The following is a 17,169-nucleotide window of genomic DNA, read 5'->3' on the forward strand; positions in this document are numbered from 1 at the left end:
CTCAAGCCCTTTGGGGCAGGGGTTGAGCTGACAAGCAGTTAAAGGGGGTTCAGGTTCCTACCTGAGCGTTGGGTGAGGGGGAAGCCTGCCACCCGTGAGTGGGGGTGGCAGGGGGGGACGCAGGCCCACCCACTCCACTGCGTCCCAGCCCGGGGCCCTAGCAGCGATTACTATCGCTGCTGGTCAGTGGGGTATCCTGACCGACACATACTGACATGGGCTCGTAGGCCTCCGCAGCCTGACCGGGGTCGGCTACCCCCGGGCTACTTCCTTCGTCCCCCTCGGGGCTTACCTCGGTGCCAGTGCTGGGTTCGGGCCAGTCTAGTAGCATCGGCTCCTCGGGAGCGGGGCTTGAGGGCTGGTCCGGCAGTTCTTCCTCCGGATAGCTGGCCCGGGGCAGGCTTGACTCCTCCTCGGGGCCGCTGGTCTGGGGCCAGCTGGGCCAGTCTCCCTCGGGATAGCTGGGTCGCGGCAGGCTGGGCCAGTCCTCTTCGGCGTGACGGGTCCGGGGGAGGCTGGGCCAGTCCTCCTCGGGGTACCTGGCTAGAGGAAGGCTCGAGCGGCGCGGGCCGTTAGCAGGCGGTTCGCGGCCGGCCGCTGACTCCCAGCCGGGAGCTCGGGCCGGAGCGTCTGCTCTCTCCGGCAGGCTGGGCCCTACTGAGCTTTGGTGCTGGGCTTTTATACTTCCGGGTCGGGGCCGTGACCTTGGAGGGGCGGGCCCCGGACCCGGTAGCCCCGCCCACTCTAGGGATGGGGGCTGTGCCACCCTGCCAGAGGCGGAGGGGGGCCACGCCGACTCACTACAAAACCCTAAGGCCAAGAGAAATAGCTAACAAATTTATTGAACCACTAGCAATTAGTTCTAAAGCATTTTAGAGAACCAGGCAGGTTCCAGAGGACTAGAAAGAAAATTAACTTGATACCAATGTTCAAAGGAGGAAAAAAGATATCAGATGGTGTCAGGATTATTATTCTAAATTGAATCTCAAATATATATTATAAAATCCATTCAGAAATACAGAAATAGTTCTGCTTTTTAAATAATACAAATGCAAAAATTTAAAGGGATAAAGTCAGTTTGAGACTCACATTTTCTTCTGAAAATTTTATACCTACTGTGGTTACAAGTAATAAGTGGGACTACTATAACTGAAAGAGATGAGTCAGAAGATTTGTCAGTTTTATTTTGTGCACTTTACAACACTCCTGCATAGAGACCGTGTCACTCCTTTGTTGATACTCAGTTGCACTTGTCTCTTGCACTAGCATGCACTCTCTTCCCCAGGAAGCAATCCAGGAATTCTCTTTCAGCAAGGGGCTGAAAATGAAGAGGCAGCAAGTAGGCATCTGCACAGAGAGGCAGAGGAGGACGGTGGGTGGGCCCAAAAATATAGTCCCTGGTCTCTACACGCACACAGGTGTCCATGCTGTAGATTAGATCCTCGGGCATAAGAAACACAGCTACCCCTATATCTTGATCAGACCACTTCCTGAAAAATAACTATTCCTTTCATAAGTCAAGAGGAAAGCACTGCTCTGGTCCACTTAAGAAATTCTTGTACCCTCCCAAATTCCAGAGCTTACTTAAAGAAAACTTTACCCAGCAAAGAGGTCAATAAAAGTATATGACTTGGTAAAGCAATTCAACCATTCCTTGACTACTGCTATAGACACACCATCACCAACACACATTCTCCCAGCTGGCAATCTACATATTATCATAGTTCAGCCTGTAATAAAAAGAGCAGGAAGGAAAAAAACTCCAAATATTGGGGGTGGAGATAATGGTTTGATGGAGACACTCGGAAACAAGAAATTTTTACAAATCTGTGCTATTGGCACGAAGGAGGCAAAGAGATTCTCTCTTTCCTCTGTCATGGAGATAGCAAAGTCATGCCTGGCATAACTTTTTTGGACCATAAATTGCTCTCTTAAGACCAGATTGCCTCCATTCAGCCTTCAAACACAGCATCTCTTACTGCAAGAAATAATTTCAGAGAGATCATGTACCTGATAGGTACTGAGAACAAGCAGAGAGCAACATCCTTCAATCAATCTTCCAAGAATTTGGCCCATTCACACAAGTAGTCAAAAGCACTGATGGTACCTGAGGCCAACACCTGTGACTGATGCCTACCTTTTCTGGGTGGTAAGAGTAGAAAACACTTCGAGCCCCTAACTAACCAAGATTCTTAATTCCTCCTTTTGTAATTTATCACCCACATTACTACATGCAATAGTCCAACCATTACTAAAAAAAGATTGCTCAGTGCTAGAGACCTTGCAAACTATCACCTAGTGTCTAACACAAACACACATACCTTGTGTTTTATCCAATCAAAAAGCTAGCAAAAAGTCTCCAAAGCCATCTGTCAGCTCACTGAAAATGGGATCCCTGTCAGTCAGGCTTGAGGTCAGGACAATGACAGAACTAGCTGCTCCTTTGATGGCTGACATCCTCCTGCCTGTACTATCTTGCTGGACCTATTTACAGCATTTGATGCCATTGATTACCATATACTATGGTCCTGTTTCTAAGAAACGGAACAGAAACAGCCCAAAACAATTAGTCTCACTCCAAATGCAGATGGTCATTACTAGACTCCATCCCCAAATTCCTTCTCTACTGAATCACACAAGGCTCAGTGCACTCCATATACTGTTCAATATCTCAGTTGAACCTCTGTTGTCTTGCCAACTCTCCCAAGTCCCAGCAACACTCATACATCAATCCGCTCTATATCTCCTTTACGTCAAATCTTAACAGCACAATCTCTCAGCTTTCTGATGTTTATCTGAAATCAGCAGCTGGCTAAAGTTGAACTCTGGCAAGACTGCAGAAATGCTGACAGGAAGAGGGGTGTGCCTCCTCTTTAACTTCCCCATTATTAGAGTTGGTTGGAAAATAGAAAAACTATTTCATGAACATTTTAATTTTTTTTTCCATTTAAACATTTTGTCTACATTTTCTGATCAGTTCTGATTGTTAAATCAGTTTGTGGACTTGGGGTTGTTTATGATTCTTCAGTGCTATTGGTGCCCAAATAGCCATGGTAGCAAGAACAGCCTCTTCTACTTCTAACAGGCCAGAAGATTGTGTCTGATCCATTCAGACTCAGACCTGACCAGAGTGATCCAGGTTTAATTATTGCAACTCTTCTCTAGGAACAAATCCCACATCCTGAATAAGCTCCCATTGGTACAAAATATAGCAGCCCATTTGCTTAGCAACATAGGTTGCTGTTAACAAATCACCTCAGTACTCCACTCTGCACTGGCTTCCCACTAAATACAGAGTCCAGTACAAGTCCTAATGGTCAAACCTATCCCTCCACAACCATGAACCCTTACAAAAGCTATGTTCCATTGTAAATGGAAACTATTGATCAGTAAGTGGAGATGGAGGACTTTCACTGCTACAAGAGATAAGAATGACCATGTAACTAACCACTTTTGCAACTAAATGCGAAACTCATTTCTTCTGCCTAGCTTTGCCTCCATAAATTTATCACATATACAAATACACAAAACCCTGTAAGCAATTCAATTACAGGTACCTACTTCTTGTGGGGTGGGAAGGAAGAGACATTTTAGTTCCAGTTTTTAAATACTGGTGTAGGGGGTGTGTTCAGATACTATGGGGTGGGAATCATATAAATGCCTAGTCTGACAGAGCCATTCAGTGATGTTACTTTGGGCCTGTCTAAAAGGCCCTTGTAAATTTATGTAGAGGAGCAGGTATTTTTTTGTTTAAATCAGAACAAATTGTCTAAAGGTAGCTCTATCAGAAAACTGATTTTTTTTTTAAACTAGTCTTTACAAAAAATTCAAATTGCTAGTGTTCCTTTAATTATAGTTTCTGCTAAAACTTATCATAGCTTATTTAGCTGCTAGTGCCTTATTTACGTGTTCTTGATCAAAGATGAGACTGATTATACATTGTTTTATTTATTTATCCTCTTGCTGCTGGGAATCATGATTTTGAGCCATCGTAACTACTGACACTGGGATGTTAACTGTGAACTTCTTTGGCTGGATCAACAAATTGTACATTTAACCATTTCTTTTTCTGTTCTTTAAGGTATACATTTTACAAGTCTGTAAGGAGATTGAGTTATCACCTTTGAACTCTGATCTGCAGCTAGCTGAACTTAGATTATTAACAAATATGTCTGTTACCAATGACTACCACCATATGATGACAAATGCAATTCCGTGCTTTCTTCATTTGCTTTCAGAAGGAAATGAAAGGACACAGGTACTGTTTACTGTACTATCATAACCAGATATCTCAGTCAAAGTTAAGCAGCTTGGTATCTTCCAGTTTAGATTTGCTTTCTTTTTTTAAACCATCAGTTTCTACGGTACTCTGTGGTGTATTTTTTTTAAAGAAAAATAATTTTACAGTTCAGTAGCTATAACTAGTGGAGAATGTGTAAAGGACTTGCAAACATTGCCCTATTGTCCTCTCCAATGGAAATTCTCACAGGAGGGAAAATTACTTCACAAGGATCTTCTTGCAGAGTTTCTCACCCCAAATCATTCCCAGAGTGGGGTATTCCCCCTCTCTGGAGATGGAGCCTTGTTTTTGCCCCCATATTGCTGGATGCTATAGGAGACCAGAGTCATCCACACAGCAGTCCTGTGCCTTTGCACTAGCTCTAGAAACCCCACCACCCCCTTCCACTATATGACCTATCGGGGAAAATGGAGTCATGCTACCAGTGCCTCTCATAGTTTCAACTGCCCCATGGACTCCATTATAAAGGGTGTTGCCTCTGCACAGAGATGGGGAGAGCATGGAACAGATAATAACACCACAAGCTTTATTACCTTTCCTAGCTAATCTCTGTGGTGCTGCTGTGGGAAATAAAGCTCCATTCATCCCTTCTCTGCCTGTGGAATGCACCACCCCAAAACAAATGAGAGCCCTCTATAGGATCCCAGTAAGTACATAGTGCCATGGAGGTAGGAGATCACCACCACTCCAGCACAGGGCAAAGGAGATCTGCATGTGGAGGGCTCCACTGTTGCATGAATCTCTCTGGGGATAGTGAGCAAGGGTTTGTTCTCAGAATCACATGGTGATCTTAACTCTGTTGTTCTTTATCTATCTAATATATCTGTTTATAATATGGCTCTCCTGGAAGTTGTGTATACAGGGAGAGTAGGTCATCACAGTCAACAGCCATCTTGTGGATCTGAGAGCTGAAATTTGCCCTTTGACTTACAGAAGAAAAGTCTTCTGTATGTCTGTGACCATAATTACTATGAGTATAGGCTCATCTGAATTTTTGTCATAGTCCCAATGCTAATAGAAGACCTGTTTGCACATGTAGAAGATACCGCTTCTTAGTGGTATTTGAAAAAAGAAAAAATGTATATTTGTAAATTACTACCAGGAATAATGTGAATCTTTTCTTCTCCTTGTGATGCTTCCCGGGGGTACCCAGGGTTGTGAGGCACCTTGCTACCAACTGCCCTTAGCATGAGGAAGCCTTGACTGTGCCTGCTGTGTCCCCAAATCCATCCGCCATGGGCAACATAAATACTCCCCCCCAGGCCTATGCAAGCCTCACTGTCTCTCTACAGGTTAGTGATGGGCACACTCCAGCCCCTGATCCCTCTATCTCCCTAGAGTGTCCAGCCCGTGTTCCGCTAGACACTTGCAGTATTCCCAGGTTCACTGCTTCCAAAGAAGCAGTACAGCCCAGCTTACCAGTTTCACTCAGATCGCTACTCCGCTTCACATGCAGCATATAGATATGTTTATATTGAATACAAGTAAAAGTTTATTTAACAAAGTATAACAATTCAAGTGATAGTAAGTAAAAGTATTGGAAACAAATGTCCAGATATAAAATCATCATACGCATCCTAGAACCTAGACTTGATTAACTCAACATTTTCATGTCTTATAGAGCAATGCTCACCTAAAATCCTTCCAGTATTTTACAGCCAGACTTGGCTGTGACCCTCCATTTATAAGACAAACACACTGTTTGCCTCCTCAGTTGAAGGATTCAGGGTATACCTTTGCATCCCCAGATATACCCCAAGAATCCATTCTCTTTACTCATAAATGATCCTCTCCTGTTATTTATTTCTTACTGCAAATTTCCTCTCTTGAAGATTTTGCAGTGTCTTGATTGTCATTTGGCTCAGTATGCAAACAGGCATCCATTGTGAGACATATAATGCCCAATATACTCATGACTAGACAGAGAGATCTGTCTGTTACCTCCTGTCTGAAAGGAACCTGTCCAAAACATGTTACCTGCTAGTTACCTGCCTTAAGAACATAATTTTCTGTACAGACATGTAATTCCTTAAATATTATACATACATTTTGCAGTGATTATGATGATCAGTGGGCTCTGGGCTCTTGACTCTTAGTATAAACATCACATGACTCCCTTTAGTGAATTATTATGCATATATCTGATCCAGTGGATCCCAGGAAAACTCTATGCACCCGCTCTGCCAGTTGGCACTATGAGGTTCCTGGGTCACACTCCTCCGCTGGGACAAAATTCAGAGCTAATCTAAGTTGGAGCAATTCCATTGACATCTGTACATCCACTCACACCAACATTTAAATCTCGCTCACTCTTCTTCCATAAATAGTTCTATTGATTAATCAGGGCTACTTACATAAATTAAACAATCAGCATTTGGCCCTTAATCTAGTAGTACATGCTTAAAGTGACATGTCAGTGCCACAAGATGGCGATTCAAGAATATTAGGAATAATAGGCAATTCAGAAATAAAAGGATAGAGATGTGCTTCATACGTTCAATCAGAATTGAAAATGCAGTATTTAAATAATCTATAGTTATGACTGACACAAATCCAGCTTGCTTTATTCATTGCAAGTAGTCTCCCAGAGTCCAGTGGGATTACTTGCATAGTAAGGCAAGCAGGATTTGGCCCTAAATATCTGACATCCCTTTTATTTATCAAGGCAACAGCTGACTTTAAAGGTAGGGTCCTTTGATGCAGAAGCTACTGTCAAGTGTTCTGCAAAGGCTAAAGGGAGTTGCTGCCGTGCCTCCAATTATGGTGTTTACTGTAAATCACTGGATTAAATGTCTTTCAACAAACAGGCTTTCCAAATCTCTCCCCTCTGTGACTTCACTCCCAGTAACCCGTTGTTGGTCACCAGTCAAATTTCCTTGTTCACGTATCCAGCACACAGCAAGAATCTTAAACTGTTTTAGCTCTGTCTCCCCATATAATCAGAGTTCACTAATATTAAAAACTAAACCTTCTTCCTAAAATAGCCTGTTTTATTTGTATCTCTGATGCTCCTCCTTTGCCTGTTACTATAGATGTTGGCTTAGTGAAATGTTGCACAGCACCTCACCGTAGGTACACACACCTCTAATTTCATGAATTTATCTCCTTCATCCAAAATTCTGGGGATTTCATGAACCCCCTCCTTGTAATACCAAGGACTTTCAAATCCGCCATTCCACAATAAGCTGGTCAGCTCAAAGCGTATCACTGATGTAATAACTCACAATCCTTTCCTGTATAGCTCCTGATAATAGCTCAGATACTGCATCTTAAGAAATGTAGCATACCTGCATCTTCCCCCAAAAAACACACTGTAAAATAATTACTTTTATATCTCCACATAAATCATAGGCATGGACTTGGAAGGATTATATTTTATCAGGAAATGTCATTAAATGTAGTTTTTTTTTTTTTATTTTTACCGTACATACACAAACAATGATACTTGAAATTTACAGATAGGCAAAGTAAGAAAAATGCTGCTTGAGAATTTATCTAAGGATATTTATTTTGTATATTTTGATGTGATATTGACAATTTGTGTTTTAACAGTTATGAAGCTTTAATTTTTTGAATCTTAACATTTAATGTCATTAATGATAGTTAAGGCTGCAAGTCTGTCACAGAGGTAATGGAAGTCACGGATTCCATGACTTCTGCAGTGGCTGGTGCTCGGGTGGCCCCGGGGCCAGCTGCACTGGCTGCTGCTCAGCCACTGGAGCAGCAACAGTGCCCCAAGCCATCCTCCCGCCCCCATCCCATGCACCTAAGATTTAGTCAGGGGTATTTATAGTACAAATCATGGATAGGTCACGGGTCATTAATTTTTGTTTATTGCCCATGACCCGTCCATAACTTTTACTGAAAATACCCATGACTAAATCTTAGCCTTAATTATTGTCTGCCACCCACCATAATTTCACAACTGAATTAATAAAAATAAAAAAAAGATTAAAAATAAACATGAATACTATCAGTCAGAATTATTTAAAAACAATAAAAATAAAAATTTCTGCCAAGCCTAGTTATGTGATGGGAAAGGAGAAGAGATCAGAGTTAAGCCTTACTCGGCATTTCCAGACACCTATTTCGTTTTGTTTGTTTTCTTAATACTACAATATTGTAACGACTGTAAATACATATCAATTACTGAAGAAAAAGTTTTAAGCTGAGAATTATTTGTTATGCTCACTTCAGCATTAACTGAAGGGCAGTTCAGAACTGTACTGAAGGGTAGAGAAGCACAAATGAGTAAGTACATCCTAAGACCTCCTGAAAATGCACTTCTTTTACAAAGCTTATTGATTCCTGTCTCAGCTGCCTTTCACTGCGTGTGAGAGAGAGAATTTTAAAATATGGAATTAGGAGATATGTGCTGAACATCACTTAGTCACTCTTTGTTGCATCCCATTTTTTTATCTGCTCGTTGTCCACTTAGATTGTAAACAAAAGTTGGAATTACTCCCCCTCTCGTCGCGCCACGCCCTCCCCCCCCCCAAGCCCAATTTGCATGGTTGCAATTTTAAAATACTAAGATAGCTGCAGTCCTATATTTAACACTTGTCCTGTGCAAGGCTGGTGTCAGTGTCTCGTATGGCTTTTAGCTGAGAGTGTCAGGTCAGACTACAGAAAACAGGGCAGACACACCAAACTGGTGGTATATCCTATAATTAGATTTCATCAAGCCAGTAACAAACATACACTCCTGGACCACTGTATTAGTCTTGCCATGGAGACTCAGTCTCCTTAAGTTCTCCAGCCCTTCTTTGTCACCCAGACAAACTGGACTTTATGATGAAAGTTTACTAAAACCAAAATTCACCACACATTAGGGTACTCCCAACCCCAAGGGGCCAGTCACTTACCCCGGTCAAAGGATACTCTTGATTTCACCAAAGACAATGCTGTAGCCAATGCTGTAGCTGATCCAATTTCTCTAGTAAACTAAAAACATATTAGCTCAGAAAAAGAAATGAGTTACTGAGAGGTTAAAGCAGGTAAAATACATTACAGGTGAGTCTAAGTTTGTAGTCCAGTTTATAGCAGAGATGTAGTATCTGCTAGTTCTCTAAAAGTTTCTCAGGGTTGCCCAAAATGGCATTGGGGACCTCTGTCCACTTGCTCAGAATTCCACCGTCAGAATTCATCAGTCCAGAGATGGAGAATCGCTCCCAGGGTCCCTTCTTATAGTTGAAAAGAGTCTGGCAAGTGTTCTCAGCACAGCATGGGCTCTTGCTTTGTTGACTACACGCAAACGTTTGTGAATTTTCCATTGTTGAACACAGAGACCCATGTTTTGAAGTTAATGTTTCTTCATTTACAGTTTTGAGGCTCCAGACCCATTTAATGGACAATTTGAAGATAATGCATTTAGTTACAGCCATCCAGACAATCTTTCATTAATTATCAGGGAGTTTTACATATTAAATGAACTCGTATCTAAACACTAGTACATCCGTTTAATCTAGGACTAAATAAGTACAAGGTAATACATGATGTAATTAGATAGCAATCAACAGGTTTATAGATAAGTGAAGACAATGCCATTAACATTACACTAATTTTCATGAATTTAGAGTAAATGTAATTACTGGGGCATCTGCCGTGTAAATGTAATGTGATAACATCCGCCACAAGTGAATTGGCTTGAACACATGACCTTTTAGCATTTCTTTGATATGAACAAACTAGTCAATTGCCTTATTGCTCTAATCTGAGCCGGTCGGACAGCATCAGAGAGCTAGTAACCTGTTAGCATCACAGCTGGTTTACTAAACAGTGGATTTATTTAATGCATAATCCTGCACTATTAAAATCAATGGAAGCTGCATCATTGATTTCAGTGAGTGGAGGATCAAGCCCTTAGAGATGAAGGCCAAGTTCTCCTCTATTTCATTTTGTAAAAACCAGAGTAGCTCTACTGAAGTTAGTAGAGAGAGCACACTGGAGTTACTACAGATTGACACCAGTGTAAATAAGAGCAGAATTTGCTCCTACGGTATTTTTCCTCCTCCGTTGCTTTAGCTACAATGAATTAATTGTTAAAGGCTGACACTTTGCTTCTCTCTGTTCAAAAGCAGTAAATGAAGACAGTCCCGGAACCAAAGAGCTTACAGATGCAGAGAAAGCAAGGACACACTGAGAAGCTTAGACGGGGGGTAGAGGGTGGCTCTTTTCTTGTGGACATCACTGAAGAAGTTAATCTTTATGTGGAATTAGAGGGTGATAGTGTGGCAAATTCTGGTAGGGAGACTGTTTCATGCAAAGTTACAGGGAGGAGGGAAGGCACGGGTGAAAGAGACAGTGAGATTTAAGATTCTCCTCCCCTTATTTTAAGAGTTTTTCCATGTGAACTATTATGTTCCTCATTTCAGATTCAAGTTCTGAAAGTACTTGTGAATTTATCTGCAAACCCAGCCATGACAAGACATCTTTTCAGTGCTCAAGTAAGACTTTTGCCATTTTCAAACTGCTTCAGTGCTGAACATTTTAGTACAAAAGTTCATGATGCTCTTATTTAATCTACACTTCAAATTGTATGATTCTTAAATAGCTGTACATTTAATGCTGGAATTTTACTTTACATAGCCAAAGCAGGCTGAAACCAGGAACGGTAGCTAAAAGCATAAGCCTTTTCCAGGTCGTTCTATATCGGAGAGATCACATTCACATATGAAGATTCACCCATATGCATGGTTAACATGTTCACCATATGGCCACTGTTGGTCATGCTTCCTGTATATAATGCAGAATGATAGTGGCAGTTTGCAGAAGCCCTTTCTCTCCATCCCTTCCCACAAAACAAGGGCATTGTTTGCTGCTCATACATGAGAGACACAAAATATAGCCAACTGCCACTTTTCATCTATATTCATCTACAGAAGGAACATATGGCCTGAGGATGTGCTCCAAATCATTTCAGATGCATCCAACATTGCAAATTATCCTCACTTTCTCAACAATTGTGTCTCAGCTGTCATAACTTTTGCAGCTGAGAGAGGTAGAAAATGCACTATACACAAAACATCTCTATCCACAGATGTACTGTTTTGATAAGACATCTTTATGAACACAGTACCCCTCCCAATGCAGCTCCCAAGGCAAAGGCGGATTATGGATTTGTGGGGCCCTGGGCCAGAGCAAGTGGGGGCCCCTTCCACCTGCAGTCTCCCCCGGCCCTCCTCCTGGCGCTCCTGCCAGGGAAATGGGGCTGGGGCGCGGGGGCTTGCCCCGCTCTGCCCACACGGCACTCCTGCAGGAGCGCCAGGCGGGTGGACAGAGTGGGTCGGGGCTTGGGGGCACCCCAATTGGCCGGGGCCCCTGAGCACAGGCCCTGTTGGCCCAATGGCTAAATCTGCCACTGTCCCGAGGTCTTTATAACATGAAGTACTTTACCTTTCAGCACCTGGTGGTTGCATCCATTTCAGCTATATGTAAAAGAATGTCGATCTGGTAACAAATGAAATCTAAACCACTTCAAGTTGCCTTTTAGCTGTACTGTTTTTTACTCTCAAATGAGCTTCTCAAAACAAAATCAGACATCAGAATATTTGGTTTCAGTACTCCCATTTTAAAACCCCTTTGTGGGAGTCGCAGGCACAAACAGCCAATCTGCTGCCCTACAGATACCATGTCTTACCACAGCTCCATTATTAGGATATAAGCAGTAGGTCAAAGTAAAAAAAAGTGGACTTTCGTTCTTGATGAACTTCCACTTCATCTGACTATGGACTACAGCCTTTTCAAGGGACATTGTAAGGTCAAATATGAGCAAAAAATGAAGCAGATATATAAACAAGCTTGTATAAAACCTGAGACCAATAAAAATGTTTCCATTAACTAAAAACAATGTTTACCTCCTTCCAACAAATAAATATTTGTATTCAGTGTTTGCCTCCCAAATGTTGTAACATGATGCTAATACCTTAGAACCTTAAAGAGAAAATGACTGTTCTTTTCATCCAAAATGAAAAGGGCAAATAAGTGTAAAGCACGCTTGACTTTTAAAATAATCAGTTTAAATAATCTAAAGCATTCTTAACATAAGTAAGAATTTTAAAAAAATTAAGCTGACTGTCCACTTAAGAACATCAGTATAATGTATGTGAAATGAATTTATCCATCTGAGTCCAGTTCCAGTGGACATGCTCCATAAATCAACATAAATTAGCAACCTTGGTGACAGTCAGAGTAAAGGTTATAGACGCTGACTTTCTAATGTGCCGGGGGGTGCTCCTCCCCCCCCCTCCCTCGGCTCTGCCCCAGGTCCCTCCACCCCTTCACCCAAGGCCCCTGCCTCTTCCTGACCCACCTCTTCCCGCCTTGTTCCGCCACCTCCCCTGAGCACACCCAGCCCTCGCTCCTCTCCCAAGCACCTCCTGCCCGCTGGGGGGGGATGGGGAGGCACTGATTGGCAGGGCCGCCAGTGGACAGGAGATGCTGATAGGGGAGCTGCCGGTGGGTGCTGAGCACCCACCATTTTGGAGTACTCATGGGATCAGCGCCTATGGATTCAAGGACTGTTCCTGTGATCCTCCAAATACATATGTGCCTAACTTTCAGCATGTACTTAGTCTCACTGAACTCAGTGTGCATGTTTGCAGGATCGGAGCCTCAATGTCTAGACGACATCTCATTGGCAGGGGCAGGATGGAGAAACTGGCACTGCCACTGCCCATTTTGTGTCAGATCTGTTAATAAGCACACCCCAGTGCAGAGTTGTCAATCCGGTGATAGCCCTGCAAATTAGGATAGTAGTATGTAGTTGTGATTACATGCTTAGGCTAAGATTTTGAAAACTAAATTAAAAAGTTAACTATATTTGGTCTTGCCTCTGATTTTTACCTGAACCAATATTTGAGTAGCCAAGGTCAGTCTTTAGTATACCAAAATTGTATCTTTATCCTGTCTGCACTTTAAAACACTTTCTAAATACTTGACATTCAGTCACTGTTCGAGGCAACTGAAATACATCACTACCCCGATATAACACTGATCTCGGGAGCCAAAAAATCTTACCGCGTTATAGGTGAAACCGCGTTATATCGAACTTGCTTTGATCCGCCGGAGTGTGCAGCCCCCCCCGCCCACCCACCCCGGAGCACTGCTTTACCGCGTTATATCCGAATTTGTGTTATATTGGGCCGCGTTATATCAGGGTAGCGGTGTACCATTCAGAATGAAAACAGTATTCCAGTTCTTATAAATGAAAATGGGAATTTTCCAGACACCACATTCTAAAGATTCAGACTACAAAGCATATGTCAGGTTGCAAAACACAAGCCAATTTTTTCCAAAAGGAAAAATGTGCAGTCCTTGCAAGTCTTTGACATGCTTTTATAGCACATAGTAGCTGTAATGAATATATATGTAAGGTTTCTATTTTAGTGAGTTTTAGTTGGAAGCTGTCTGGTTTGTGGATCAATATTTTTTATTTTTTAAGAAATCATTGGTGTTTGAGGGGGGGTTATATCAGGAATTCTTCACACATTTACTTCTCAATTGATGATTAAGCATTACTTTTATGTATTTAATGTCATAGGCACCATCATTACTTTCACTTTTTGACAACTGCATAAACAAAGAGATTCTACTTAGAGCCCTGATGTTTGCCGCAAATTTGAATGAGAATATGAAAAATGAAGAGGGCATCATTACCCAGGATCAGTACAGTGAAGATTCAGTTTTTTCTCTGCTCTGTGGGCATTCTACCCAATATACTAAGAAACTGGTATGTTTATTGCATCACCATGATACAGAAGTGAAAGAACAAGTTGCCAAAATAATAACACAACTAAGAGGAGATACTAAGACCAGATGCTCTGGTAAATTACAGTAATAGAAAGTGTTTATATTCAATGCTAAAATGAATTTCCTTTGATGAAAGAGTGAAGTTTAACCCACTGCTCTTATTTTGCTGAGCACCATTACATTACTGTAAGCAAGACAGCTTACAATGCATTTAATACACAGTGTGTAAGAGATTCTCTTTCAGAGTAATGTAAAACAATGGTCTGTTTAGTACTGACAGTCTTCTACACGAAACTAGTGTGTGTACATGATAGAGGAAAGACACTTTGGGGCATGGAAATATTTCCATTTCAAACTTACAGTAAGTTCTGAAACAGTGAGCTCAACTTTTAAAAAAGTGAACCTTAAAGTGACCTGTTAATGTTGCAAACAGCATTTTCATTTATCATGCAGCGGTAAACATTCACTCTAGGCTGTAATGTGTGATAGATTTTGAGCACTGAATTTGTCACTTTAAGAAAGGTTAGGCCATTTAAATTTTAGTTATGTAATTCTATTAACTTTACTATACACTTGCAGGGAAATACTGGAACATCTATTAAGTAAAATTAATCCCCACATTATTACTTGAATGAAACCATAATTAGATTAGTCAAATTATATAAACATCTTTTGAAGGGAACTAGAAACAAATTTAACAAGTAGCTTATAAGCTTTATATTACCCTTTTAATTGCAAAATGTATCAACTCAAAAAACAAATGCAGACACTTTGAATATAGAATGTAGAACATGTAGTAGAAAATATCTTGTACTGAAACAAGGCCACTAAAAATCCCTGAGCAAAGAATTTATAGTGGCACATTTGTGTCACTATAGTTAAGGTTGCATCTTGACTTTTGTTTAAAGGTCAGCCTTTCTAAATCCTTTAAAATCAATATGTTTAGTTGGATTCCTCTGAAATTTGGTGTGCCTTGGGCGGTGAAAGGCATGGTTATTGATGTGGAGATATAAGCCCCAGAAAAAGTTACCATTTTGAAAAATGGTATTTTGGGGGGTTTTTTGCACAGAGCTAGGGCTCAAACTGTTGATGTGGGTCAAAATAGTCTGAGTTTTACACAAGCTAGTGCCTGGCACCCACTAAGTCTTAGGGGAGCCCAAAATGAGTGGTATTTAAGAATGTATATTTATAGTGCAAATGCACTGACACAGAAAATCATTTCTGCCATTTTATATGCTTTATAGCTCAATTCTTGAAAGTGCTCTAAAATTAGAAATGTTATTCAAATGGCTTTGAAATTTGGTGTGCTCATGGGGGCACAGGGTAGTGTTAGTGATCATAACTTGGAGTCATTTGACCAAGGGGTTCTTGAGTTACAGACCTCCCCCCCCAAAAATAACTTTCCTTTTGCTGCCTTATACTGTTAAACTGAGTGGTACTAATGACTGGATAACTCACAGACCTCATTAAGATTGATGGCTGTGCTCTCACCCTTCAATTAACATAGCCAAGGATAAGTAAATCACAAGCCCCCACCTAAGACAAAAAAGAGGTTGCTACAATTTCTGAGTCATGGGTGGCAGGTTTGTTGGGTTTTTTTTGGGGGGGGGGGGGGATGTAATCAAAGTCTTTTGGGGGAGAGGGGGAGAATAGACATGTGAATGCTTCCTGGGAGGGAGTTATATGGGGATGAGGGAGGTTGGGAGGCTCCAGTGAGGGAAGTGCAGCACCCCTGAACTCTGCCAGTACACCCCAATCTCCCTACACTCCACAACTCTGTCAATGTATCCCAGTGTATGCACAAACTGCACGCATCCACCATTTCAATTAGTCTGTGAGCTCTTTGGAGCAGGGACTGTCGTATAGTAGTGCAGGAGCACCATTGTAGTTTAGGTTGTGTCACAACTTTTGTTTAAAGGTCAAACTTTCTAAGTCCTCTAAAATTGACATGCTTAGTCAGATTCCTCTGAAATCTGGTGTGCCCCAGAAGACTGCAAAGTAGGGTTAGTGACCCAAATGTGGGGCCATTTGAGCTAGAGGATGTAGAGAGGCCTGAAAATAGCCGTGTTTCAAAATTTTTTAAATTTTTTGTTTGTTTTTTGCACAGAGCTAGAGCCTGAGTTATTGATGTGATGCAGATCAAAATAATCTGTCTTTTGAGTTTTACCCAAAAGTATTGCATGGCACGCACTAAATCTTTGAGACCCAAATTGAGAATGGTATTTAAGAACATGTTCACCTCTTCACTTGTGTAGATGTGGTCTGGAAGGATTGCAATGAACATGCACCAAAAAAGAAAAATATGGGAGGGGGTTTCTATGCATCCACTTCATGTTTGCCTCAGTCATCCGAATGTTCCACTGCCATGGTCCTGGTGAACTACCCACCACTAGTGGTTCCAGTCCAAACCTTTGTACACCTGTATAATAAAGATTTAATAATGCATATTGCTTGCTACAAGCTGCTGTTTTTATTTTATGGGGAGGTTTACTTTGAACACAGCAGAATGGTCAGCAGGGAGTCTAGCCAAAAGTTGTTGTATCAGGTGGGGAGGAACTGAAAACCAAGGACTTCAAGGGGAGCAGGTATATGGGTTGTGGCTGCAGAGGGGGCAGGAAATGAGGCAATAGCTCTGGTGTGGTGGGAGGGCAGATTTATGTGGTGTCCCCAAAACCACACAGCATGGAGGTTTGGAACTGAGAGCACAAATACCTTGATTGCTGAAGGAAGAGAAACTTGCATGTTGCCAGCATGTGGATTCTGGCCAATTACTGGATCACAAGGGTGCAGAAGAGCACAGAGTACATGTTCACATGGGCTTGCTGACAGCAGACTGACTTGAGTGGAGAGAGGTGGTCTGTGCTGGCATATTTTTCCTACTCTGCAGCATCTAACTGCTGACTTTAGAGATTGTGAAGTGGTACTTCAGTTGTCCATGTTGTATTCTTTCTGGGAAGTTGGCGATGTGTGAGTATACAAAAGGATCTAGAACATCCTGAATGTTATAGTGCCAGGGGAAAATGAGGGTATGTGCATACAGAGGCTCTTCACGAGGAGGGAAGAGAAGGTGGCAGGGATTATCTACATTGATGGAAAAACCCTTCTGTTGATGTAGGAAG

General features: G+C 41.8%; 1 protein-coding gene across 1 annotated transcript in view; it reads left to right on the forward strand.

The window, feature by feature from the left end:
• The window catches only part of ARMC10 (armadillo repeat containing 10), a 21,198-nt gene extending 5,555 nt beyond the window's left edge, over positions 1 to 15,643 (forward strand). The window contains exons 4-6 of the mRNA XM_024196963.3: positions 4,082 to 4,258; positions 10,675 to 10,746; positions 13,842 to 15,643. Of these exons, the coding sequence (XP_024052731.2) occupies positions 4,082 to 4,258; positions 10,675 to 10,746; positions 13,842 to 14,138 (546 nt within the window). The 3' untranslated portion in view covers positions 14,139 to 15,643. The remainder of the gene's footprint in view (positions 1 to 4,081; positions 4,259 to 10,674; positions 10,747 to 13,841) is intronic.
• The last annotated feature ends 1,526 nt before the right edge of the window (positions 15,644 to 17,169 follow it).

This window comes from Terrapene carolina, unplaced genomic scaffold (genome assembly GCF_002925995.2).
Source record: "Terrapene carolina triunguis isolate 2854851 unplaced genomic scaffold, T_m_triunguis-2.0 Scaffold68, whole genome shotgun sequence".
NCBI lineage: Eukaryota > Metazoa > Chordata > Testudines > Emydidae > Terrapene > Terrapene triunguis.